This window comes from Hippocampus bargibanti, linkage group LG08, assembly GCF_051943395.1.
Source record: "Hippocampus bargibanti isolate YZ-2025 linkage group LG08, ASM5194339v1, whole genome shotgun sequence".
Lineage (NCBI taxonomy): Eukaryota > Metazoa > Chordata > Actinopteri > Syngnathiformes > Syngnathidae > Hippocampus > Hippocampus bargibanti.
Window position 1 is genome coordinate 22,337,051 of NC_142741.1, and position 25,464 is coordinate 22,362,514.

General features: G+C 42.4%; 1 protein-coding gene across 1 annotated transcript; it reads right to left on the reverse strand.

Annotated features, from left to right (window-relative positions):
• Positions 1 to 1,332: 1,332 nt before the first annotated feature.
• Positions 1,333 to 25,464, reverse strand: LOC148894810 (protocadherin-17-like). Its single transcript, XM_089003193.1, has 4 exons — positions 21,884 to 25,464; positions 18,502 to 18,560; positions 18,167 to 18,336; positions 1,333 to 5,704 (listed from the first exon to the last, which is right to left on the reverse strand). The coding sequence occupies exons 1-4, from the start codon at positions 24,353 to 24,355 to the stop codon at positions 5,133 to 5,135; spliced, it is 3,273 nt and encodes a 1,090-aa protein (XP_088859319.1). The 5' UTR covers positions 24,356 to 25,464; the 3' UTR covers positions 1,333 to 5,132.

A 25,464-nucleotide genomic window follows, 5' to 3' on the forward strand; every position in this document is an offset into this window, starting at 1 on the left:
GATCTCGCAACTACTGTCAGCGGCGACCGACTCCATTTCCTCCTCCCCTGTAGAGGAAGTAGTGTGTAACCCCAGCCTAATCTGTCACACTTTATAACGTGGTGTGCCCTATATTTGGAAAACGTTTAGATATTTATATACAGTAAAGTCTCGTTATATCGATATTCTCGGGAGTCTGAAAAAATATCGATATAACCGGACTATCGATATATCTGATCCTGCGGCATGTAAATTTTCTCCTTGCGTTCATAGAAATAGTATCGTAATAAGCAGTACTATCGATATAACCGATATCGATATAACAACTTTACTGTATTACATTTGGACAACTTTTTTCATTCATTGAAGGTGCGCCTTATACTCCGTGCACCTTATAATGAAAAAAACCTTTGAAAATACACCATTTTATACCTCATTGGGGATGTACCTTATACTCAAGTGCACCTTATACACGTATGAAAAAAAATCAAAAAGAATCAGTGTGATCTGAATATTTGGAATGTTGCCGCACCCAGTTATGAATCATAATATCACTAATACAATCTGCAGAAGGAATGCTACTTCATTTAGCTGGTCAAAGGACAATCAACACCATTTTTTGTTTTCTAACTGACATCAGATAAACGTTTTATATTATCAAAAATACCCAAAACTGATATTTTAGTCAAATGCATAACACCAATAAAAATGACTTAAAGTGTCCCAAAACTGCCACAAATGAGCACGAAACTGGGGAGAATCAGAAAGTCCCGCCCCCTTATTTGTGACGTCACGTCAGAATGCTCCTTCACAAACTGCCTTGCTCCAGAATTAAAACAATGGCTTCAGAGAGTTCAGATTCGGAGATGCTTTCTTGTTACTCGTCCAGTTATGAATATGATTCAAATAGTTCTGAAGAGGAAAGCATAAATGTTTGCCATCCGTATCAATTCGAGCCCTCTGTAAGCGATGAAAGATCTGGAGTCCGATGTAGCGCCCAGAAAATGCACAAGATGGTGCACAAGATGGTGCACAAGCTGCGTTTCGTCCAGTCTATAAAGCAGCTTATCAGAGCCGTAAAGACGCCCGTGATTGGTTTAAATCCGTGTAGAAGACAGGGGTGGGTTTTACGCACACACACAAAGGGGACCGCCACACGAACATCAGATGTTGAGACGAGAGAGTAACACAGACAGTGCTCCAGAGTAAAAAATGACATGGTGGAAAGTGGATGTTTGTCTGATCGGTTTACTCCACTAATATGGCGATTGCTCTCTCTCACCAGGTGAGCTCACAGTTAGCATGCAGTGTGACTAAATGAGTAAAGTCAACTCATCCTGTGATGGGGTGCACTAATGTACAGTGCAATGTTTCTTTATTTGTAGTTAAAAATATAGAAATCAATGACAAGAAATAAGGGAGTGGGAAAAAAAACACACTGAGCTCTTCCAACAAGGATCGATATTCCATCCCTCTAAAACATACCTCCTTCCATCATGCATTGCTATTATTGGAACAGATCGTTCATATTTTTGCATTTTTTTAAGCAGCACGGTGGAGTATTTAAACCTTAAAATAGCAGCTTGAAAATGACGTTCAATTAAAGGTTAGTTAGAATCTCAGTGGTGGATTTCATCTTCTGATGCTACCTGTTGAACACAAATGACGACAATTCATTGTGAGCGATGGACTGGCTATCAGCGAGCACACAAAGTTATACACGCCGACTCTTCGCTGAACTTGAGGCAATAAAGCCCCGCATATCAGCTAGGCAATAGAGCCCCGCATATCAGCTGATGCGCTGCAGCGTTTAGCCGCCATATCTAGCTTCACATATGCGGTGTGTCATTTGTAATTGAATGACGAAAAACATGGTGCAATTATCGAGGAAGAAGCAGATGGTCACAAGGGAGATGGGCTGTTCCCAAAGATGGATCTTTTCGGAAACCCTTGTGCATTCTAATTGCCTGTTACAACTGTAACATGAGCCTCAGATTCACAATAAATGCCGTTGATGAGCATAGAACACTCGAAAAGACTCATTGTCAAATCCTGCAATTGCGCTAACATCGCTCAGTGTGCGGCGGACTAAAGTTAAAAGTTTGGGTGAAAGGTTGTGCTAGAATTTCTGCTCAAATGATTAAACTCTGAAATTTTATTAATTTGTTTTCAAATACCAAGGCGAATTTATGTATATTTGCGTAAAGTTTTTATTTCTTGTTTTTATTTTTTTCAATTCTTTTTACTGATTACTTTTTTTAATCATAAATTTACATCTTTCACTCTTCATTTTTATTAGTAACAGTCAAAGCAATATGAAATATTGCACCTGATGGGGGAGCCAGTGAGCGAATGATTTACTAAACACAAATAAACAAAGAAAGTCACATAGCGCTGCTTTAACATGTCTCTCACAAATGAATACGACAGCTTCGGAAGTCATCATCGGTTGAAAAACAATGTCCTTCCATGCGCACAGTGTAATACAAATTTAATAAAATACACAAGTACAGTACAGTAGCCCACATTCACGTGTAAGCCCAGCTTATTTTCACATTAACAGCAGAGAGGACGACGATCAAATTACAAATACATTCTTTAAAAAAAAAATGTTTCAGCGGAACCTCGAATGGTTTCGTGAAAAGGGACGCCCCCCCACCTCCGGTCGCACCACCGTTACAGTTCATAAGACACTTCACTTTTGTATGTCAACGCCACTGATATGTATGCGGTCGGCCTTTGATATTTCAAAATGACGTTCTTTCAAACACTGAATGGAGACAGATAGCTTCACCGTTACAAAAGCAGACAGGACTCAATAGCTTAACAGTAGCAATTTTGTTCCAACAGCCACACAAAATTGGTGCTTGAAATGTCTAAAATACATCTAAATTGACAGGTACAGTACGTACACCATGGAAACACTTGAAGTCAGGTCAGCACTGATTGGCCCGCAAACCTTCACAGCAAAGAGTCAAGGACACAATTTTCACCGAAACACAACGAGTCACTGGGGATGGGCTGACTGGCGATCAATTCATCGATTAACCGATCATTAAAGTCGTATTGAGTGGCAATCGATTGATTGAAGTGCATGTAGGCAAAACGGCCACGCCGCAGGCAGATGTTGACTCTGACGGAATTGCAGGCGCATCTCAATGAAGTAGAATCTCGTGGAAAATTGATTGATTGATACGAAAAGTGCAGATATTATGCAACAGGTCACAAACAATAAATCCCTGCATTTCCAGAAATTTACGAAAGGAAAAATCAGCTAATGACAAGACACTTGCACCCCATTTTCATGGTGAATCCTTGATAATTCTAAGTCTGGTAGCATGCTACAACTGCATTAATTGACATTAATTGACAAAATGTGACTTGCTATTAACTGAAGCTCATTTGAGACCTATTCTCGTAGGAGGAGTTTGACCTTGAATTTGACCAAAAAGTCTCATTTGAACATAAATTAATCACTCCCTCTTCAATTTTGTGCATGAGTTCTTGAGACTTACTGGATGTGACAGACATAGCCGCCTAATTTTGTGGTGAAACGATGAAACTGCTTTCAGGAGTTTTTTTTCCCCCGCACTCTCTGTGTACATTTGAGTGACATTTGGGATATTTAGGACCCATAAAATATATATATTTCCACACAGTCCACCACGTTACTTTGGGGGGGATGCCAAAATGAGCCCCAAAAAGCCATTTGAATTGTTTAACTCATTCACTGCCAGATGATATGCAAAAATGTGTCTACTCCATTGCAAGGCTTTTTTCATTTTCACACAAATTGCAGGTCCCAGAGAATATTGAGTTTTAGAACAACATAAACATTCAGTACAGCGTTAGACTCTCTTCTTTCATCAGAAGAAAAGAGCTCATTCCTAAGTTATATGGGTCTGGAGTTATCTGAGCTTGAAATGAGGGCGTTTGTCCAAAATACAATGCAATACATACATATTGGTTTATATAGCGGTTTAACAACAGCTGAAGCTAGAACAAAGCCCTAACATAAAAAAGGGAAATGCTGCCCCCTTGTGCAAAATAAAAAACATTGCCAGAGGCCATGGCCAGCGCTTTATCGGCACACATGAAAAACCAAAACCTAAACAAATTCGGGAACTTTCTCCACATCTTCTTTTCCTTTCGGCTTTTCTCTTCAGGGGTCGCCACAGCGAAAAAATGTCCTCATCTTCAAAAGTTTGATTTGTATGTTTGATTTTGCCAAGCTCTTACATCGGATGCCAGTCCAGACACAACCCTCTGTATGCATTCGGGCTTGGGACCGGCACAATAAGACATTGGCTTGTGTCCCCCTGTGGCTACAGAACAAGCAACTCTATGAACTTAAGAAAGATGAAGATGCTCGATAAAAGGCCCCCAAACTTGTGGCCCCAGGGGTAACTATTTTTTATATACTATATGTCAGTAAGTCACACTTTTCAATTCCCGGAAAAAAATGGGAATGGCAGTGAATTAGTTAATGTAGGTGTAACATATACGTTTTGGTATCAGAATTGAATTTCAAGGATTCCCCATGAGGGCCATTCCAGCTACAAAAAAAAAATATCTGTTTCTTATGTAATCCTATATTCTCATTTCTTCATATTTGGATTGTAAACCATCAACAGTAATCATTCATCTCTACTGTTATCCCCATTAGGGTCACGGGTGAGCAGGGGTTTCATCAACTTTTCAACAATGACTACAATTAAGACATGAACATCTTTGACAAAATTCAGATTCACTGAGATGCGCCCATTTGCTGTCTAAAGTACAACATGATGTAATTTTTTTCTTTTGTTTTCAATGCTAACGGCCCAAATTCTCTGCTCAATACAGCACAAGCATGGCAACAGGAGTTCCGGACATTCAGAAAGAGATATATATGTATAAAAAAGATCATTTGATTGATCATTGTTTTTCTCCACCGGTGATCAAGGAAATTATTCAATGGCCCATCCTTACCAGTCACTGAGTAAATAAAAAAAAAACAGAATAAAAAAAAAAAAAAGAAAGACACAGAGCAGATGATTTTTGGTTATACAATGTTTGGACCCCAAAGAAACAAACTAAATCCTCCCTCCACACCCCGCCATCCCCAAATCACACACTCGTCGGCCAGGAGCGCAAGCGAGGGTTTGACGGCGTCAATTCCCCGAGTCCTGCGTCTCGTACTCCGACACTCCGCACTCCTGGCTGATGACGGCACTGTGAATGAGGCTGCTGGCCAGTGCCTTGGGTCGGAGGTCGCGGGTCAGGTAGGCGGGTTCCTCCACCGCGGTGTGTAGCGGGGAGCACTGGCCGTCCGGAGGGCCGTAGGCACTGCTGTCTGAACCACCCTCCCGCTTCTCCTTCGTCGCTCGCTCGGTCGAGTCCAGGACCGGTCTGCTCTTGCCAGGGCTCAGGGGGGCCGGTGGACTCTCCTGCAGAGGCGGGCACGGCGCACGCTGCGACTTCAAGTATGGTTTGACGTTGGCCACCAGGACGGTGCTGTCTCGCTGTTCCTTCCCGAAGGTGCTGAGGGTTTTCCGACTGCCTCGGCTGATGGTGCCATAAATCTCTGTCTCTACCATGGCATCCATTCCCACGGGGATGAAAAGGTTGGTGCGATTATCTGCGCTGTCCGCTTGGCTTCCGATCCGTAACTTTGGCATCCAGCATCTGTCAGAGTGTCCCAGTGCACGACACTCATCGGTGCAGTGGACTGATTTGTCTTGTTCTGCAAAAACAGTTCAACATTTGTTACTTGGTCCCGTCGCGCTCCAAAAGAAGAAACTACTCCCACATGTTGTGGGATGACAATCAATCATAAAAGAGTTGGAGGAAAAGTAAAGAATGTAAATTAAATATAAAGTAAAGTATCTATTACTGACAGTGGTGAGCCATCAAGGCCTGCAAGGCTTTCTCTGCTGGCCTAAAAATATTAGAATCACACAGTAATGTGAATTATATTTTGTCCATGAATTTTAATGAAATAATTCCAAATTGCCTTTCAGCTTCCTTTCATTGCTTTTCCCTTGTTGTGCTGCTTTCAGATGTGTGTTTTCGTATTTAAGCATTTAATATTTGAGCCATCATTTGTTACCAGAGTGAAAAATCTACCTGTACGCCTTCACAATCTGTTCTGCGGGCCCTGTCGCATTAAATGTATCGATCAAACTGTCGCGTTAATCAATCAGATTTTGAGTTGGCAACCCAAAGGGTTACCAATGCCTTCTTGAAGGCGCTGGTCAACGTCAGAGTTTTCGCAAACTATCAAAGTCAAAGTCAGCTTGATTGTCAAATATGCGAACATGCATGACATACAAGCACAGATGAAATTACTGTCCTCTCTATGAAACTATGATTGGCTAGTCACATGATTGGCTAGTCACTAGCTAATCATAGTATTATTAGCCGCTGGTGAAAATCATACTGGCCAGAGCTAGCACACTGTATCCGTAGCCAGCTGCATAAGCAAATATGTTTTTGTTTTGATTTAATTTTGTCAACCCACAATGGATGAAGGAGAAGAAATGGATTTGGTTGCATATATACTGTTAAAGCCAATTTCAAGACAGACTTTTCAAGAATAGATGGACAAATAGCAAATAATGTTGCAATTTTTTGAGGTTATTATGAATACACACGTTGATCGTAAAAATTCGAACAGTTTAATGACAGTATTAAAGGACAACCGACACCAGAAAAAACATTTTATAGCATCTAAAATACCCAAAACACGCAGGCTGATATTTTTAGTCAAATGCAAAACACCAATAAAAAATGACTTAAAGTGTCCCAAAACTGGCACAAAATGAGCTCCAAACTGGGGCGTTCCGAATGTGATGTCACTTAGGACATCGTCATCGACTCGAAAACAAGACTTTGCGAATATTCAGCGCAAGTCTTAAAACGTAAAATATAGCTATATGCCATGGAATCTTTGTAAAATGTGCTCAGTAGAAGTCATTTGAAGTGATTTTACAAATTATGGACGTAACTTGTCAGGAGGTCTCGGTTGTCATGAAGTTTCTTCAGGTCACAAGTTATTTTCATGATGACATCCTCTAGTGGACATGTAGTAAATCACACCACACTCCACCTTGCAGGTCAATCCGATGACTAAATAAGTCAGGAAAATATCCTATGAAATTTCCCGACACAAACAAAATGGAGAATTTTCACAGAAATGTTGCCTCCCCATCCTGACTCGCAAACGTACATGAAATGGATGCTGCCGTGTTTTGCAACAATGGCAGAGGGGAAAATATGTGTGTGCACGTTTTGTGTGTGTGTGTGTGTGTGTGTGTGTGTGTGTGTGTGTGTGTGTGTGTGTGTGTGTGTGTGCGTGTGCGTGTGCGTGTGTGTGTGTGTGTGTGTGTGTGTGTGTGTGTGTGTGTGTGTGTGTGTGTGGTTAGAGTGACCATGATGAATGTCAGGGGCATTTTGCGACACAATTCCCATGAGAGGGGCCCAAACTCGACTTGAAATTCCTTCAACAAAAAGACGGCGCAAACATTTGGTACATTGTCGAAAATGCACCACCTCGTGAATGTTTAAACAATGATTGTGGACAGAATGTCAATTTTTGTCATTTGTATTGAGTTTGACTGTCTCATAATACAGGATGCAAAACATAACTATCACCGGACAATACTGAAATACTACAAAATTAAATATGCTGCCTATTAGGATAGTCGTCCAATATTAAAGCTTGGAAACATTGCATTCCTCGAGCTCCCTTGCGATGCCACTTCAAAATGATGATATGCAACAAAACAAAGCACATGAGAATATATTTATTATTTATTATTCTTTTACCCCACTGCGGGTCAATGCAACAGTTGCGAGTGATTCATAATATTCATGAAGGACTTTAGCCCCCCCCCCATCCCTCCCTCCCCATCGCAACCTGCGTAGGTGTTTCAGGAAAATGTGCTTGTGGTGCAGGGGAAGCTTTTTTTTCGGATGCAGAAGCAGAAAAACAAGTATGGTAAACTGTGTGACTAGCATCAGGAAAGACTGGCATGCAGGACTTGCTCTCAATATTGTGTCAACGTCAGTTTCAATTCATTCATGAACACAAATTGAAGGATAGCTTGGACTTAGCATTTGCAGCACAATCGTTAGCCAAACCTTACAGAGTGTCAGATCATTTTTAATCAAGCAGAGAATTAATGGTGTGCATATTGATTCAACCACTGTTCAAATGTAGATGGTATACTGTACATGTAAAATAGTGATGAGAGGGGAAAATGCAAGTCAAATTGCAGATGCGCCTGCCGTGTGTGTGTACTTTATATCAAGAAAAAAATGAATAGATATACATCATGCAGCTGTTTTATGTCACATCTTTTCCAGAGGTCGATTGAAATTCGCTCAAAATGAGAGTCAAGGACAAATTGGAGTTTGGCATAACCATTTGTGGCATAGTCATTAGCCCCCCCACTCCTTTTTAAGAGTTTATTGCATCATAATCAGCTCCTTATTTGCATTTCCTGGCCATTTTTTCATTTCACCTCATATTAGACATGCCATACATAATGACCCGCCCTTGCCACTAAATGACCTCATTTGTGTGGTAACGTGAAATGCAAGGGGGGAAAACAATTATTTAATTCAGCAGCTGAATAGTTACTGGTGCAAATTAGCAATAAGTGGAAAACAATGACCTTCAAAACACATCAACTAACGGCGTGAATTTCATTTTTAATGGTGAATATTGCAATCCCCGAAGTGATGCTACCTAACAGTGTTTGAATGTGACTCCTCTCCACGGCCAAAAACATGTCAGGCTAATTGGCCATTGCTGTTCTCCTGTAGCCTTGTATGTGACTGGTTGTCTATTCCGATATGTCATACCTGTCATTGATTGACGACATGTCCGCAAAGGCGCCAGTCGAAAAGTACAAGGGCCAAGCTATAGACAACGAATCGATACGAATATGCATTTCGGTGCAAACGAGCAATTACTGATCGAAGGCCGTATTCTTCACACGTGACTCTGCTTGTGCATGAGCGCAAACCAAATAAGCACGCGGGAATGAGCCACTTGTTATTGCAGCAATTACACCGCAATCAACATTTATGTGACGCCGCCGCAATAAGTATTAGCGCTTTGAGGCAACGTGTTACAAATGCCTGCACCAAATGTCGAAACAAGCATTTCATAACAGTTGTTGATGTTTTTTTTTTCTCTTTTGCTCCATAACGTAAAAATAAAGCGGTCCATTCCGAGTAGAAAAGCAACAGGTTATTCTTCCCGCTGCTCGCCTGCCTGCTTTCATATGGCAATAATGATTAATTAATTACTGGAAATTATGCCATTTACTCACAAAAGGCTCTCCTCCAAATATGAATGAAACACTTGAAAGATAATGAATGAATGAAACAGAGACCCATGATGCAGAAGCCTCCGCATGAGTTTTCTTTTTGTTCTAAAGGAAACTTCCTACCACCAGAATGCTGGCCAAGGAAGCTCCCACAAACAAAAATAAACCACATGCGTGACAGGAGATGCGGGAAGAAAGCAGCTTCAAGTGCTGAGCTCTCTTTCAGGAGAGTACAAGTAGTTGTCGGTCCGGGGACAGGGAAATACGCAGAATTCTCAAGCCGCAGGGACTGCTTACAAGACACTGTTTTCACTAAAAACTTTCGGTTTTTGCACGGCAAAAGGTGTTGTGAACCTTTGAAAATAGGTCTCCAAGTGCTTGTCTTTGAAAACAACAATGCTCTCTTTTTCCTCTTTGCCTTTCTGAGTTGAGATTTTATTTTAAACCGAACCGTTACTGCTTTTTTGAATCGAGGGCTGATTTCAATTGTGATTGGACATGGGATTGACGTACCGATACGGTGAATTATCTTCAGCTCACAACATGGTTGTACAACTGTCCTCTGAATTTGTGCCATGGTCTCAACAGTGATCTTGTGACACAAAAGTTATGACTGTGTTCCCCAATTACAGAATGAAGTGGAGACTTTTTTTGTGTTTTCAGCCCAGCTTTGATGAATAATTTTTTTGGGGGATGACCTGGTCCAGAGAAAGTGAAAATACCTTATTTTTCCCCATTGGTTTTAACGGGTGAAATCATAATATGGACATCGTGTTCCAAATTCATTCATTCATTCATTTTCCGATTAGCTTTATCCTCACAAGTGTCGCGGGACCTATCCCAGCGGTCTTTGAGTAGTAGGCGAAGGACAGCCAGCCAATCATAGGGCTCATACAGACGAACAACCATACGCGCTCACACTCACGCCTAGTTCTGAAGAGGAAAGCATAAATGTTTGCAATCGATTAAAGAAGTCCAGCCATTTTTTGAGTGTTCAACTCTGCACCGCTGCCCTGTGAGGTCGACACACTAACAACCGGGCCACTGGACCACTTGGATTGTGGTGTTCTTATGCATATCTGTTTTTTTTCCTTGATCTTTGTAAATCGTCAATGCAATGACAGGCAGCAGAATGTCTTATTCATTGGCTTTTCTCGAATAATTTAAATGATTTCCAACAAATCTCCAAACAATTTGAACCAAACAGGGATAAAACATATTTAACTCATTCACTACCAGACATGCAAAAATGTGTCCACTCCAGTGTCAGGGTTTCTGCCATTTTCACTCAAATTCCAGGACCCAAGGAATATTGAGTTTTAGGACTACCTTCAATGCAGCGTAAGAAACTTTAGACTGTATTATTTCAGAAAAAAAAGTCAATTACTAAATTATATGGGTCTGGAGTAATATGAGGTGCAAGTGGGACGGCTGTACAAAAGGCAAATGCTGCCCCCTCGTAGAAGGAAAAAAAACATTGCCAGAGGTCTGACAAGCGCTTTATCGGCACCCCCCGCAAGAAAAACCAAAACCGCAACAAATTCGGTAATGGCGCTCCACGTCATGCTTTTCAATTCCCAAATAAGTTTGGGAATGGTGGTGAATAAGTTAGGTGTTAAAAATAATCAACATCAATATTCATATTTATTTCATTCATATTTACTGAAATAACTCAATAATGATTCATTTGAATTGTTTATAAAGCACAAAACATATCACTAAACACTGTGTTTGAGGCAGGACATGTGATATCAAAGCATAAAGTGTACAATAACCACTTCACCTGGCTATTGAAAATCAAACCAATAGTAGCCACGCATCCTCTTTTGTAGTTGTCTTCCTGATACAGGATCAAAAACCCCCTCTTCGTTTCCCTCAAAACATTTTGACCTCTTCCTGCGTCACTCATCTGTAGACAGTAGATTTCTGACTTTACTTGTCAACTGCATTATGAAAGTGAGCCAAACTGTCTGGATCAATGTATGTGTCAAAAAGACACATCACATTTGTTTGTAGCTTCACTTTGACAACACAAAAATCATGCAGATACCGTGCGTAAGCTCACCACTATCAACAGATCACCCGAACAACGTTATTATCATCTCTGTTGTCTTTGTCTTCTTTTGGAATTTTTTTAGCCACAAGGTGCTTTTGTTTTCTTGCTTCTTCTCACCCAATTTTCATCCAAAACACGCATCAGAAAGTTAATTATTGCCCTGCACAACAAAGTTGTTGCTCCCAGTCTGTACCCTCAAAGGCTGACATGAATTCAAAAAGAATTATCTACAAGCCAAATGTTTGTCTCTTCTGGAAAGCTTCTTTTCTTTTTTTTCTGGTCTGAACACTCACTGGTGTTTTTTTTTCTGCACCGCATGCAGAAAGCAAATGCTGGACCATTTTCGTTGTGGTATTACCCCCAAAAAATCAGAGCTCTTGATTTTTCCTGTTTATCAATCCATCCATTTATTTTCTCGATCACCTAATTTAAAGGACCACCGACACCTCCGGACAAGTTGTGTCCATAATTTGTAAAATTTCTTCACATGACTTCTACTGAGCGTATTTGACAAAGATTCCACGGCATATAGCTATATTTTACGTTTTAAGACTCACACTGAATATTCAGGAAGTCTTGTTTTCGAGTTCATGATGATGCCTGACGTCACATCTGGACCGCCCCTGACTGAGAAAGACACACAATGCATTTTGGGTACTTTGTATGGTCTGAAAACTTCGTGTTGATCCGTGTTGATGGCAAAATTAGAAGGAAAAAAAACATAAATAATGCAATGGTGAATTGTTGTGTGTTGCACCAAGACTACTATTTCATACTAGTTGACACAAATTCCCAGCAGATAAATCAGCCCATTTCCAAGGGAGCTTGGGTGCTGTGTTGTGCATTTTCTGGGTTCTCTACATTGGATTCCAGACACCTCAAAATGAGACGGAAGGACTTCTTTAATCGATTGCAAACATTTATGCTTTCCTCTTCAGAGCTATTTGAATCATATTCATAACTGGATGAGTAACAACAAAACACCTTCTCAGAATTTGAAGCCATTGTTTTGATTCTCGAGCAACCCGGAAAACCCTATTTTCTGGTGTATAAGGTGCACCAAAAAGCCTTTATTTTCTTCAAAAGATGACCCTGCGCCTTATATGCCAGTGCGCCTTATATGAGAAGTAATATTGAGCCCTAAGAGGTCTCGCAACTCCGGTCAGCTGCAGCGGACTCCATTTCCTCATGTAGAAGTAGTGCGTAACCCCAGCTTTTACTGTAGCGCCTCATAATGTGTTGTGTTTTACATTTGTAAAACATGTACATTTACAAAAACAAATAAATGAAATAATGTTATAAAAATAAAGCCAATATTCCAGTTTCATAGAAAAACACAAAATTGGGTGGATTTGGACAGGCATGACAAAAAAGTCTCATGAACCGTATTTTCCGGCGTATAAGGCACACCCAAAAGCCTTCATTTTATTTCAAAAGATAACCCCAGCCTCTACTGTAGCGCCTTATAATGTGATGTGCCTTATATTTGGAAAACTTTTATATTTTTAGATATTATATTTGTTTTTTTTTCATTCATTGAAGGTGCTTTAGTGCTTTAGATATGGTAAAATGTTTAAAAATAAAGCATTCATTGAGGGTGTGCCTTATACTACGGTGTGCCTTATACAGTACAGAAAATACTTTTTTTTGACTGGTTCAGTTCGCTTAACAAGACATATTCTGTTCAACACTGATTCCAAGGTAACACTCCTCCAAATTTTGAGAGACAGCCCTCACATTTTTTTTCTATTCTGTTACTAAACTAACCCGCAGCTCCATCGAAACCAAAAATGACCAGGCTTTGATCCGCCCTACCCCTCACCACCAGCACCACCACCTGCCATATTACATATAATGTAACTGAGATCAAGAGAAAATACATATGTGAGTTCAAAATGCATTTTACATCAAAAGGATGGACGAAAACATTGCTTTGATTTGGCAAACCCATCCTTGTAGATATTTGAATGCTTGGCTTTGAAGCATCCACTCCGCCTGATTATGCTTCTCTGCCATTTCTTTCTCCATTTTTCTTACACAGAGATCGGATGATTCTTTTTTTTTTCTTAAAAGATATGTAAGAGCTGAACGATAAGTGAGATAGGAAGCTTATTTCCATGGCAGCCATCAGCACTGATGAGAAGCTCGCAGATGATACTGATGAAGAGATGTGAGTGCTTGAAAGCTCCAGGAAATCATATGGAGGTATTGCCATTGTTCTCTTCTGCTTCGCCCTGTTTAAGTCATCGCCAACAATTGGAGGGGGCATGTTTATATTTTATCCTTTATAAATTAATTGTTGTTGTTTTTTTGTTCTGGGCACGCAGTACTTTAATAAATAATCAACTGTGTTTGGCGACATAAATCACAGCTCACATTTATCATGTCTTTGATTAAAAGTAGAGAAGGAAGGTCAAGAAGAAGCCAGGACACGTTCATTCTTCATTCCTGCCATTTTTTTTCGTATTCTTAGTTCATCTTTGAAATAAAAAGGAACAAATGTGAACATGAAGTGACAAAGTTGTGTCAGGACTTTAATGCTCACCTAAATAAAACAAGCACGGACATTTTTTCCTTTTAGTTGAGTAACAGCGAGAGAGCGGTGGGAAACAAAGAATGTGTCCGCCCATGATCAAGAGAATGAGAAAACGCCTAGCAACATACCCACACTGCATCTGGCGTCTGCGAGACGGAATAAATATTCAGAGTGCATGATAGTGGGAGCTTCACAGGTGCATATATTACCTGTATCAAAGCGGGCAGGAGACTAGAGAAATGGTAAAGGTAAAGATAGAAAAGCAATGCTTCTTAGCCTGCAACCTTTTTGTCTTCAAGCAGAAAAAAAAAATCAACGAATCAAAACCCCTAAAATTCTTCTTTTTGTTTTTTTTTGTCCTTATTAAATCTACAAAATGGACATTCTGTAAATCAATTCATACAAAACAAAAAGACACATGACATAAAATGGCCCATATAACCAAACGTGCATGATTGACATATATTACCATCAATTGCAGTGATTGGAATATCAAGTGTCACTGTTTTAGAAATTACAATCTGAATTCAGCAAGAAGACAAGGTAAATCAGATATGCCTTATGACTGGAACAACTATGACAACTTCACAATAAAATGAAACGCCAGAACGGGAATTGAGAAGCTTTTAGCAATTCAGATTTGATTATTTATACATTATTACGTATCGGTCCAATTACTATTTTCAGATTGTGATGTTATTTTTCGTAGAAATATGGAAGGCGTCAGGAGGATCGACTTCAGAATAAAAGCAGTGTCTGAAACTCACGACCAAAAGTTAGCGGACACCCGGGCAGACAACTCTGAAAAGTTGCCTGCCCGGCCATAAACTTGCCTGCCCCATTTTTCACAACTTGAAACACAATAAGACAACTAATTGCAAGAAGAAAGAACATTGTTGCAAAGTATAAAGGATTTTTTTTAATTTAAGGAAGCACCTACCACAAATGTTCCCTCGCTTAATTTATGGTAAATATCACCTGCTGAAGATTTTGGGGGCGTTTGTCGTCATGCTGCTCAATGCAATGTTTGCGTTGTCTGCTCAAAGCTACGTGTACTCCTCTTTCTTAGCGGCTTTTAAAACTCTCAAGTACACTTTTCAGTCAAGATGTAGTCCGAAGCACGAAACAGGCTTTTGATTGGCTGTTTGACAATTTGCATACTCGGCACCGGCAGCCAACCAGAAGCCTGTTTCGTGCTTCGGACTACATCTTGACTGAAAAGTGTACTTGAGAGTTTTAAAAGCCGCTAAGAAAGAGGAGTACACGTGGCTCGTAGCAGTTTGTGTGTAGCGTTTGTGGAATTGAATGAAATAAACGTTTGATTTGAAAAAAAAAAAGTTTTTTTTTTTCTTGAAGAAGTTGTCGGCCACGCCTGTCTTCAAAGTTGTACGCCCCGGGCCACCGGGCAGACGCTATCACTGATAAAAGCAAAACAAGTTACACTGTTTCTGGATATTCATGCCTTATTTAGCTTTTATTTTGGAGTTGCTCATCAGAAGCAATCATGGCGGCTGACTTGCTTTGAATTCAGGCTGGCCTATTATTAGTGCTTACTACTTGAGGTTTTTATGTCACACGATGTATATTGGTACATTGCACAGCCTGATCTCTGCATGGGAGATATTCGTCATTTTGTTAAACTTAAGAGCTTTGCAAGTGTTGTTATCAAAGCCTCCAGTTTCATCTTTTCACATGAAATACTTTTGAGTATTTTTGTCTCGATGAAAAGTTGGAAAAGATTCTAAATACACTACTTGCGTGTGATCATGAGTCATTTGTGACGTGAGAAGAATCAAAAGCGAAATAGTGAAACAAGAAAACATGAATCTGTTAAGAACCTCTTTTTATTCCAATCTCGACATGCCATTCTAATGTCAGAATATTTTGCTGTAAAGTATTTTATCGACGTCTGACTGAAACATGTCATGTCAAAAATGTTTTTTTAATTCAATGTTTTTTACAGATTTCACCGATTCGGTTTGCGTCCAATGGGTGGCCCCGCCTGCAGCTGCACATGTGTTGGTCGTTTTAATCACTAGCAGTTAAAAATACTCTTCGGGGTCGGGTCATTGTTTGTTTCACCCTGTCAGGTTTTTTGTCTTGTCATGTTTTTTCTCATGGTTTTGTTTGCTACTTTGGGGTTTTCTGTTTTGATGACTTTGTTGGTTGAGATTTTGTTCCTGATGACTTTATTTTATACAATTTGGAAAATATACCCTGCTCCTCCCTCCTGCCTGAGTTTTTGGGGTCAATTTACACCACAACCTTGCAAATTGTGACAGTCAGTGTGTGTGCTATTATTCCGAAATTGGTTTAAAGTGTTTGAAATGGCTTGCTCTCTGCAACAACACACTGGGAATGCCTTTTTTGGTCCATTGAAAAGTGATAGAGTATTTTTTTTTGTCATACAGTGATACCTTGGCTTACGAACTTAATTGGTTTCCAGACAGAGTGTGTAAGGCGAAGTGTGTATCCCAAAAAATAATTTCCCTCAAGAAACCATTAAAATGAGAATAATCAGTTGCCAGGTCCCCATAAAACATGATTTTTGACCAAATAAGCCTTAAAACTACACAAAATATACCTTATTTTATTGATAATAAATGTGCTATTGTATTATCATGAAACAAATACACTGTACTGTATAATAAAGTCAGTCAGCTGCTCTGCCCCCAAACTCTGGAACTCACTTCCTCTCAACATTCGAAACATCGATTCTCTTCCCACCTTCAAATCCCATCTCAAGACCCACCTATTCAAAATGGCATTTTCTGTGTAGCTTTCGCTTGTTTCTATTTATACATGTATTTTATTTATTGTATTCTATTTTGTGATTGTATTTTATTTATTATAGTACCTATGCTAGTCTGTGACTCTAAAGTGTCCTTGCGAGCTTTGAAAGGCGCTTAAAATATAATTTATTATTTTTATTATTAAACCTCTAAAAGTTTAGGCTGGACAACCACAATATTCGAAGTGTAATTCTTACAATTAAAGCATTGTTTATCTTATCAAGCTTAACCTTTTCAACCTGCGAAAAGGGAACACGGCATCGTGGCTCTCTTTTAATAAACGCAACACACCACCTTATCTCGCTTATACAGCGGGATCCACCAAATTTCTCACAAGGCACCATAGCGCATGTAAATATTCAGTCGGTGCCAACGTGCAAGACATCTCTTTCAATATATTTCTGTATGATTGGCCTTAGAACTCTGCACTGAATCACATTGAAGAAATGTGCTGCAAAAATTGCGAGTGAATTTACACCTCCGACGGAGACAAGTGTGGCCTGCCATAATTCCCCAAGGCGCACACACACAAGGGAGGCGGGAGGGAGGGATTCACAATCTCGCTTTCTTTCTCTTCCTTTGGCAGCCAGCAGAGTTTTGCCATGGCTGCCCTCCCCGAGCCGGCCACATCCAGGCAGTTTATAGCAATGTAAATGGTGTGGAAAGTGGCGCATCGGGGGCTGATGACCAAAGCCGTTCTCCTTCAAGGCTCGTAGGAGCAAATGAAAGCCATGGCATCCTCGCTCGAGTCCGCCGTTAGCCTTTATCTCACCTGTGAGACTGGCTTTCATATTTGCTGTTTGTCTCCACTCCCGCTAAATATATCAATCCCGAGCAGGTCGGGTGGGTCGTAGCAGCCTGGCAATCATCTGCGATGGCACTCGTGACAGTCGTTTTGGTCGTAATTAAACTTTAATATTCCTATTTTTAGTTGTAAACCCCACCAATAATAACTTAGAAGCACTTTGAGGGGTTAGGGGTGGAAGCACAGCTGCCACAAATACCTGTGAGCGTCTGTCACACCGTCATGTTAAGTCAAGGCACGCGTAAAAGCGCGTTCAAATGGAGGCCTGATCAAAAGAGATGCAGGCAGACAAACACTTTGCCATGCGTATGAGTTTGTTTGATGGCTGAATCAGATGCGGCATGTTTGAACATTCCACCTTCGCACGTCGGACCCTTTTATCCTTTCAAAGTATCCTGTTTAAAGCTCGCTTTTACCTGGCACTCTGCGACACCAGGCTCAAGGCACCTGCCATGTAAAGCCAGCGGCAGCCGAAAATCTCAATCAAACAGAAAAAAAGAAAGAAAGCTGTGCCGATTTACCACCTGCGTGTTAACTGTTTGTCTACCTTGCCGCAGCCCGGCGTCAGGTCGAGGCGCGTCTCAACACCAACCGAGTCTTTCCGTATAAACTACAAACAACATTGCGCCTCAGGAGAGCGCCGAGGCATCTTGACAACGCCGGGAAGAGTCCACTCACCCTGCTCGAAAGGCTGCCCATTAACTGATGTGGCTTTCATCTTGAGGGCCTCCCTGGCAGACGTGTCACACTGGGAGCCTCGATTAGTATCCTGGTCACTATCAGCCTGGTCACTATCACCATGGCCACTGTCTCTGAGGCTCGCTCGTTCTGCATCCTTAAATGTAGAGCTGCGGCAGGAAGGGACAGGGGTGGTAAGGGGGAGGGGGTTAGGACTCATATAACTTGCCATTCTCACTGCGTGAGCGCGGCTGTTTGATAGCCAGGCGGGCTTGATACTAGGATGAGGGAGCTCTAAAGACACGGTCAGGAAGTGTGTGCATGAGAGCTCTTACCTTTGAACAAACGGCTGCCTGCTGCCAGCGTAATTGGGCTCGGAAGGGAAGTTTTCTGTCTGAAAATGACAATGAAAATTGTGTTTTTATTACACTGTTCATTGATGACATTAGATACAGGCTTGGATTGAAATGATCTGTGAAACCTCTTTGACACAGCCTGTTCAAGCTGAGATTTAGCTGTTTTTTTCCTTCTTTTTTTCCATGGTCGCTGTTCTGTGGAAAGGACACTAAATGGCTTTCGAGACAGAATCAGTGAAGTTTCTATCCCGACACTCACTTCTGCATCCCCTGTCCGATTGTGTTGGCCACTTTGTATCTCAACAAGGGACATTGAGTGAGAACTTTAATATTCCTTTGTGTGTGTGCGCGCGCGTGTGTGTGTACCTATATATGTATATCTCTATATCTATTATATACAGTAAAGTCTCGTTATATCGATATTCAAGGGAGTCCGAAAAAATATCGGTATAACCGGGACTATCGATATATCCGACCCTGTTTGCATGTAATTTTCTCCGTGCGTGCATAGAAATAGTATCGATATAACCGGGACTATCGATATATCCGATATCGATATAACGAGACTTTACTGTATATATATATATATATATATATTTACATATTCACATTTAATTTTTACTCCGATAATTTAAATGACACATGGCAGAATATTTAACCCTTTCAGGGTCAGTGGTCACTACAGTGGACGTGGACAGCTCATCATGTTATCAGATTGGAGGGTTCATGAAAGGGTTAAAGTATGCTTTTACATTAGGGATGTAAACGTATACTTTAAAATGTATGTTTCTTACCCAGACACCGATGCTAATTTGTGACACTTTTGATTCTATGTGTCACGATTTGCAAGGTGGTGGTGGTGGTGGTAGACCCCAAAAATGCAGGCAGGAGGGAGGAGCAGTGTGTGTTTGACAAATTGTATTAAATAAAGTCGACAGGAACAAAATCTCAAACAACAAAGTCATCAGGAAAAAGAGGTCAAAAGTAGCAAACAAAACCATGAGTAAAACAAACAATGACCCTACACTGGATGGTTGTGTTTGGAATCCTTTTAACTGCAACTGATTAAAATGACCAACACCAGTGCAGCTGCAGACGGGGCCCTACAGTGCCGCTATATATGACAGATTCAAATAATAATGGTCTTACTTTACATCTTTTAATTCCAATATTTATTTTCTCACGTCGTTGATGGTGGTAGAGTGGATGAGGTTCCTTGCATCACGTATGCATTCCGACTGCGAAGAATCTGCACGTAAATTGTAACATCGTGTCTGTCTATCACTAAACGATGACACTGCAGTACTAATATAATTTCAGTAAAATTTGGCACTCTTAGGATTTGAATGCAATAAAAAATATGCACCATTTGTAACCTTGAAACCTTGTATGTCGACACAGTCATAAACCTAGATACCCCCTCCCATAACAGCATTTCACCTGCCATTTGCATGAGCAACTCAAATCATTCATTTATGTCATTCATTTCTTGAAGTTTTGCCTCTGTCAAGCACGACTGACATTTATAGGCTAAAGTTCTGAGCAACTCAAGTTGTTCCTTTCATTCCCTTCTGTAAGTGTTGCCTTCCTCAATTACTCAGAAATCGAAATGCACTGGACAGGTTTTTCTTCCAAGATATAGAATGTTACATGATTCATTTACTCATTGTTAGTTTGATGTTTCCGTTAGTCACTGAAGGTAAGAACACTTTCTTTTCGATGTTGAAATGATTTGCTGCAGCAGCACTATCTCTTTAAGAATCTGCGTAACCTTCGACTTTCTAGATCCCTTTTCTACTGTGCAAGTACTACATTGTGGTAAAGACATCTCCGGTGTCACATGGTGTTATCAGTTACAAGCCAGTTATAAGAAAGCCCACAACCAGAGCCATAACAGAAAATTTGACATTAAGCTGCTTTTGCTTTTTACACAAAACCCAGTGAAGCGGGATATTACAGCAACTGCGTGCGCTTTCACACACCAATACGGCATCCCACCATCAAATGGTTCAGTGACTGAAGTCAGCCCCAGAATTTGATTTGAGAACACTTGTTGGAGGTATACATTGTTTTCAAGACAACGGGACAGGAAAAGTGAGTTTCAGCCGTCAACATTTACAACCCCTTTCTTGCAGTTTGTCCTGCCTCTCTTATGGATTTGGTGCAAGGTACTCGGAAGATGCTGTTATTTTGCATGATCTTATTATAGAATCTTTTTTTTTGTTTGCTTCATCACCTGGCGGAGATGAGGACATGCTTAGAACGGGGCACCATTGTGACCATATGTGCCTCTTTGGCAAAGCATGGAAAGGAAAGCATTTGCTCTTTCATTAGTGCCCTTTTCCCTTCATCTTGAGAATAATGTGTTTGTGTTGATCACACCCACGTAGCACAGCGACTGGTGACAGCGCCAGGCCTTGTCATCTGTGCTACCATCTCCAAATGTGAGAGTGACCCAGATATGTACATCCTGTACGGACACACAATTCCAGGCAGCGCAACAAGCAAGCACTGGTCAATTAGCATGTTAGCTGGCGAGGCATAGACGAGTCTGCCGTATAGGGCCGCCTTTTGCCAACTATGGATCAGACTCGGCAGATCTGACCCATATTTGGGATGAAAAAATACGATTGTCGAGGTTACACTGTGCGCATCTCACTGTCTGGCGCACACCAGTTGGGTAATGCGATCTGACAAGCTGCTCAAACACCTGTCCGCTTCAACATCTCAGGCTGGGTTTTGTTTTCTCTCCACAGCCCAGGATCTGCTGGGGGTCACAGTGGCCTTGTTCAAGACTCACAGTGTTGTTTGCCTTTCTCATTCAAGGTAGAGAGAGAAAGAGAGAGACAAAGAGAGACAGAGAGATAGGGGGGGGGGAAGAGAGCAGAGAAGAAGAGAGGGAGAGAGAGGGAGGGCAATTAAGAGGGAGTGAAGGATAGAGTGAGAGAGAGTAAAAGAGAGAGGGGCGAAAGAGGGATGGATGTAGTGGGTTGAGAGATAGAGAAAGAAAGAAGGATAGCATAAGAAACAGCAAAAGATAGAGAGAGAGAAAGTGATAGAGAGAGAGAGAGAGAGAGAGAGAGAGAGAGAGAGAGAGAGAGAGAGAGAGAGAGAGAGAGAGAGAGAGAGAGAGAGAGAGAGAAAACACTTCCTCATTATGTATCCCGCGGGCACTTTGCAGGAGGACAAATGTGGATAAAACATTAACCTTATTAGTAGAATGCCAACTAAAGCGAAGCTGTCATATCATGCTTCATTTGCAAAGCGTTGGCCTTAAGCAAGCAAGCAAGCCGAAGCGATAATGATGTCAGATATTTTCCCAGAGTTGTACAAGAAAGCATAGAATCATCCAGTGTCTCACCTGTATCACAGACATCCTGTTGGCCGTGGTGTCTGCACTCAGCCCGGCAAAGCTGGAGTGGCCACCCGCCCTGGGTACGGTCAGGCTGTTGGGGGTTGTCTTCAGGTACATGACCTCGGACCTGGGCAGCGTGAGCGGCAGGGGGGTCTGGTAGTCGAAGCAAATGGGCGAAGTGATGAGCGAGGGGCTGCTCACCACATTCATGCGGCTGGCCAAATCTCTCTCCTCCATCTCACTCTGCACCAGCATGATGTCACTCTTGTTGATCCGCTTCTTCTTGCCCTTCCCCACCGGAGGATTGGAGTACTCGGGCATTCGGCAGTTATAATTCCCATTCTCTTTATCTTGATGCTTGGACTTGACGGCGATGGCGGTCATGACAGCTAATAGCATGACAGAGATAATGCAGAGGGTAACGATGAGGGGCAGGGATACATCCCAGTGCTGTTGCTCGCCGCTCACGCTGGAGCCCCCGCCGCCCGCCGCCACTTCCGCGTTGGCCTTGATGACCAGCTTGGCTACGGCGGATAAGGGCGGCTTGCCGTGGTCAGTTACCTTGACCACCAGCTCAACGACGGGTGAGACTTCTTGCCACAGAGCGTGGGCGGTCCGGACTTCGCCGCCTATCGGATCCACATCGAACAGGTGGTCGTCGTTCCCTTCGGCGATCTCATACGTCAAGTGTCCGCTCTCTCCGTGATCATGGTCCACCGCTTTCACCGTTGTCACGATGTAGCCGATGCCCACATTCCGAGGCACCGGAATTTCTGCGGTATCGTTTTGAAGGAGCGGTAAAATGATCACTGGCAGATTGTCGTTGACGTCAAGGATGTTGACCCTGACGGTGGAGGAGCTCTCCATGTGAGGCGAGCCTCCGTCTTTCGCCTGAACCTTGAATTCAAAGGATTTGGTTTGCTCATAGTTAAAGGAGCGTGAGGCGTATATGGCTCCATTGGTCGGGTTAACAGAAACGTATGTATAAACGGACACCTCGCCAATATGAGACGGCAAAATGGAGTAGGTTACTGTGCCGTTGCGGCCTACGTCCGGGTCATGGGCCAGGACCGAGCCCAGATACTCGCCGGGAATGTTGTTTTCGGGCACCTGTAGCACGTAAACGACTTTAGTGAAGCGGGGTGCGTTGTCGTTCTCGTCCAAGATTTTAACGGTGAACGACTTGGTGTAGTTCAACGAGGGGATGCCGTTATCTCTGGCCACGATTGTGACATTATATTCGTCTTTGGTCTCTCGATCCAAAGGTCTGTCAGTGAGCAGCGTGTAAAAATTGTCATTGTTCTCTTGTAGTCGAAAAGGAACGTTTCCCAGCACGCGACACTGGAGCTGACCATTTCGGCCCGAGTCTTTATCCGTCACTCTGACAAGCGCGATGACAGATTCAGAGGGTGCCGCCTCACTGATGGCACCCTGCCGTACAGAAACAAAACTGATTATTGGGGAGTTGTCATTTTTGTCTAGCACTTTGACGGTAATTTTGGCATGGCCCGGTATGGGATTGGGCCCGAGATCCTTGGCCTGCACATCAAATTCTATTATGGGATTGTCCTCAAAGTCAATTTCTCCCTGAACCTTGATGACTCCGCTATTGGGATCAATGGAGAACAGATCTTGTATTCGCTCAGATGCGTACCCTGAGAAGGAATAAACCACCTGTCCGTTGCTTCCCTCGTCGTGGTCGGTGGCATTCAAATCTATGAGAACTTTTCCAGGCAGGGAATTCTCGGGGAGTTCCAGTACGTAGGAGGATTTCTCAAAAACAGGACTGTTATCATTGGAATCGGTCACCCTGACATTGATTTGCATGGAGCCTGATCTGGGGTACTCCCCCCCATCGATGGCGGTGAGGAGGAGGGTGTGATGATTCTGGTCTTCCCGATCTAAAGGTCTCTGAACCACCAGCTCCGGATAAATAGTCCCGTCGCCTCTTACTTTTAAATCCAACGAGAATGTATTGTAATCATCTCTGGTGACCTGATAGGTCTTGATCCCGTTCTCCCCGGTATCCGAGTCATGTGCGATGGTCAGAGGGAAGCGCGTGCCCGCTGCCGCGTTCTCAGAGATGTCGATGTTAACGTGATCAGAGGGGAAACTGGGCGAGTTGTCATTGATGTCCTGTATGTCGATCTTGATCATGCATATTTCCTTGTCGTTGGCAAACACTTCCATGGAGAGCTGGCACTTTGGGTTCCGCCTGCACAGCGTCTCCCTGTCAATCCTTTGTTTGGTGAAAATAAGTCCGCTCTCCGGGTCGACGTCCACCAGGTGTGGCGCGGAATTCTCCAACACTCTGAAGTTGGATTTTTTCCCTCTCTCTGGGGTCCCATATCCGCCGTCTTTCGCGATATTACCGATGACAGTACCAGGTCCTTGCTCCTCCGGGACAGAATAACTAAGGTTTTTCAATGTCAGGGCTTTAACCCACAGCAGAAGGAAGATTAGAACAGAGAGACGCATCCCTTCAGTTGGATATGTGTGACTGGTACACAGGAGAAAAAGGAGAAAGAAAAAAAAACCTTGACTTTCAACCTGTTGATTTTTCCGCAAAACCTTTAGAGGTCTAAATCCAAAGCTGGCATATTGCTGTCCAGCTAATTGGATATCAAATCGATTTGTGAACCCCCTTGAATGGGCATTAGCTCTCTCACATGCCGCTCTGCGATGATGAACTCTTTCTGTAAACAAAGATGACCGCCCAACGACACCCCGTGCATGAATTAAAGATCAAATTCAACATTGGAACGCTTTGTTTCCCCTCTCAGCGGGGCTCCGGCAATGAATAATCGATGACAATAAAGTATTAATATTCCCCTCTGCGTCCAAGGTTAAATCATGGTGAAGGTTAGCGCTTGCCTTTCAATCGGGAAGAAGAAAAAGGAGGAGGAGAAGAAAAAAAAAGAAAAGAAGACCAAAAAAGGCGCATTGCCCTCATGCGACATCTGCACGCTGCAAAGCTCGAAAATGCACCATCGCTCCACGTTACCACCGCCGGCGCATTGTGACTTGAGTCTCCGGTGCGGCACACTGTTGCATAGGGGGACTGCCTGCCTGCCTGTGTGAGTGTGTGTATGCGTGTGTGCGTATGTGTGCGTGTGTGTGTGTGTGTGAGTGTGTCTCCTCCAGTAAAGTGCACGGAGCAAAGGAGCGGGGGTGCAGCCGCTCTCTTCGCCCTCCTTTCCTCCGGCGCAACCTTTTGTGTGCTCCTTTCGCAGAGGAACACTCACAACGGCCACTTTTTCTTCTCCTCTTTTCCCTTTTTTTCTTCCTGTGGTCCACCAATCAGTTTGCTAATCCCGTAATCCAGTCATTTCGAAGGCGCTCCTGTTTGCATCCATCAAACCGCCGCGCTGATGATCTGTTGCATGGCGGCGAGCGAGCCAGAGAGAGGGAAATAAGGTGCGAGATGATTGAAGATAATCAGAATGAGTCGCGTCTCCTCTTCAACTGTTGAAAGCTGCTCCCTTCCTCTTCCTCCTCTGTTCTGCTTCCTCCCTCCTCTTTGCTGCACACACCCCGCTCTTTACGTGCGCGCACTTTAGTGCTCCCCCTTCTCAGCTCCGGTGAGT

Excerpts from the sequence above, each read along its gene's own strand:
- LOC148894810 (XM_089003193.1), bottom strand. The coding sequence starts at position 24,355 with ATGCGTCTCTCTGTTCTAATCTTCCTTCTGCTGTGGGTTAAAGCCCTG. Across the intron at positions 18,561-21,883 it reads ACAGGATGTCTGTGATACAG|ACAGAAAACTTCCCTTCCGA; the intron begins GTGAGACACTGG and ends TGTCATTTTCAG. Across the intron at positions 18,337-18,501 it reads AGGCAGCCGTTTGTTCAAAG|CTCTACATTTAAGGATGCAG; the intron begins GTAAGAGCTCTC and ends TTCCTGCCGCAG.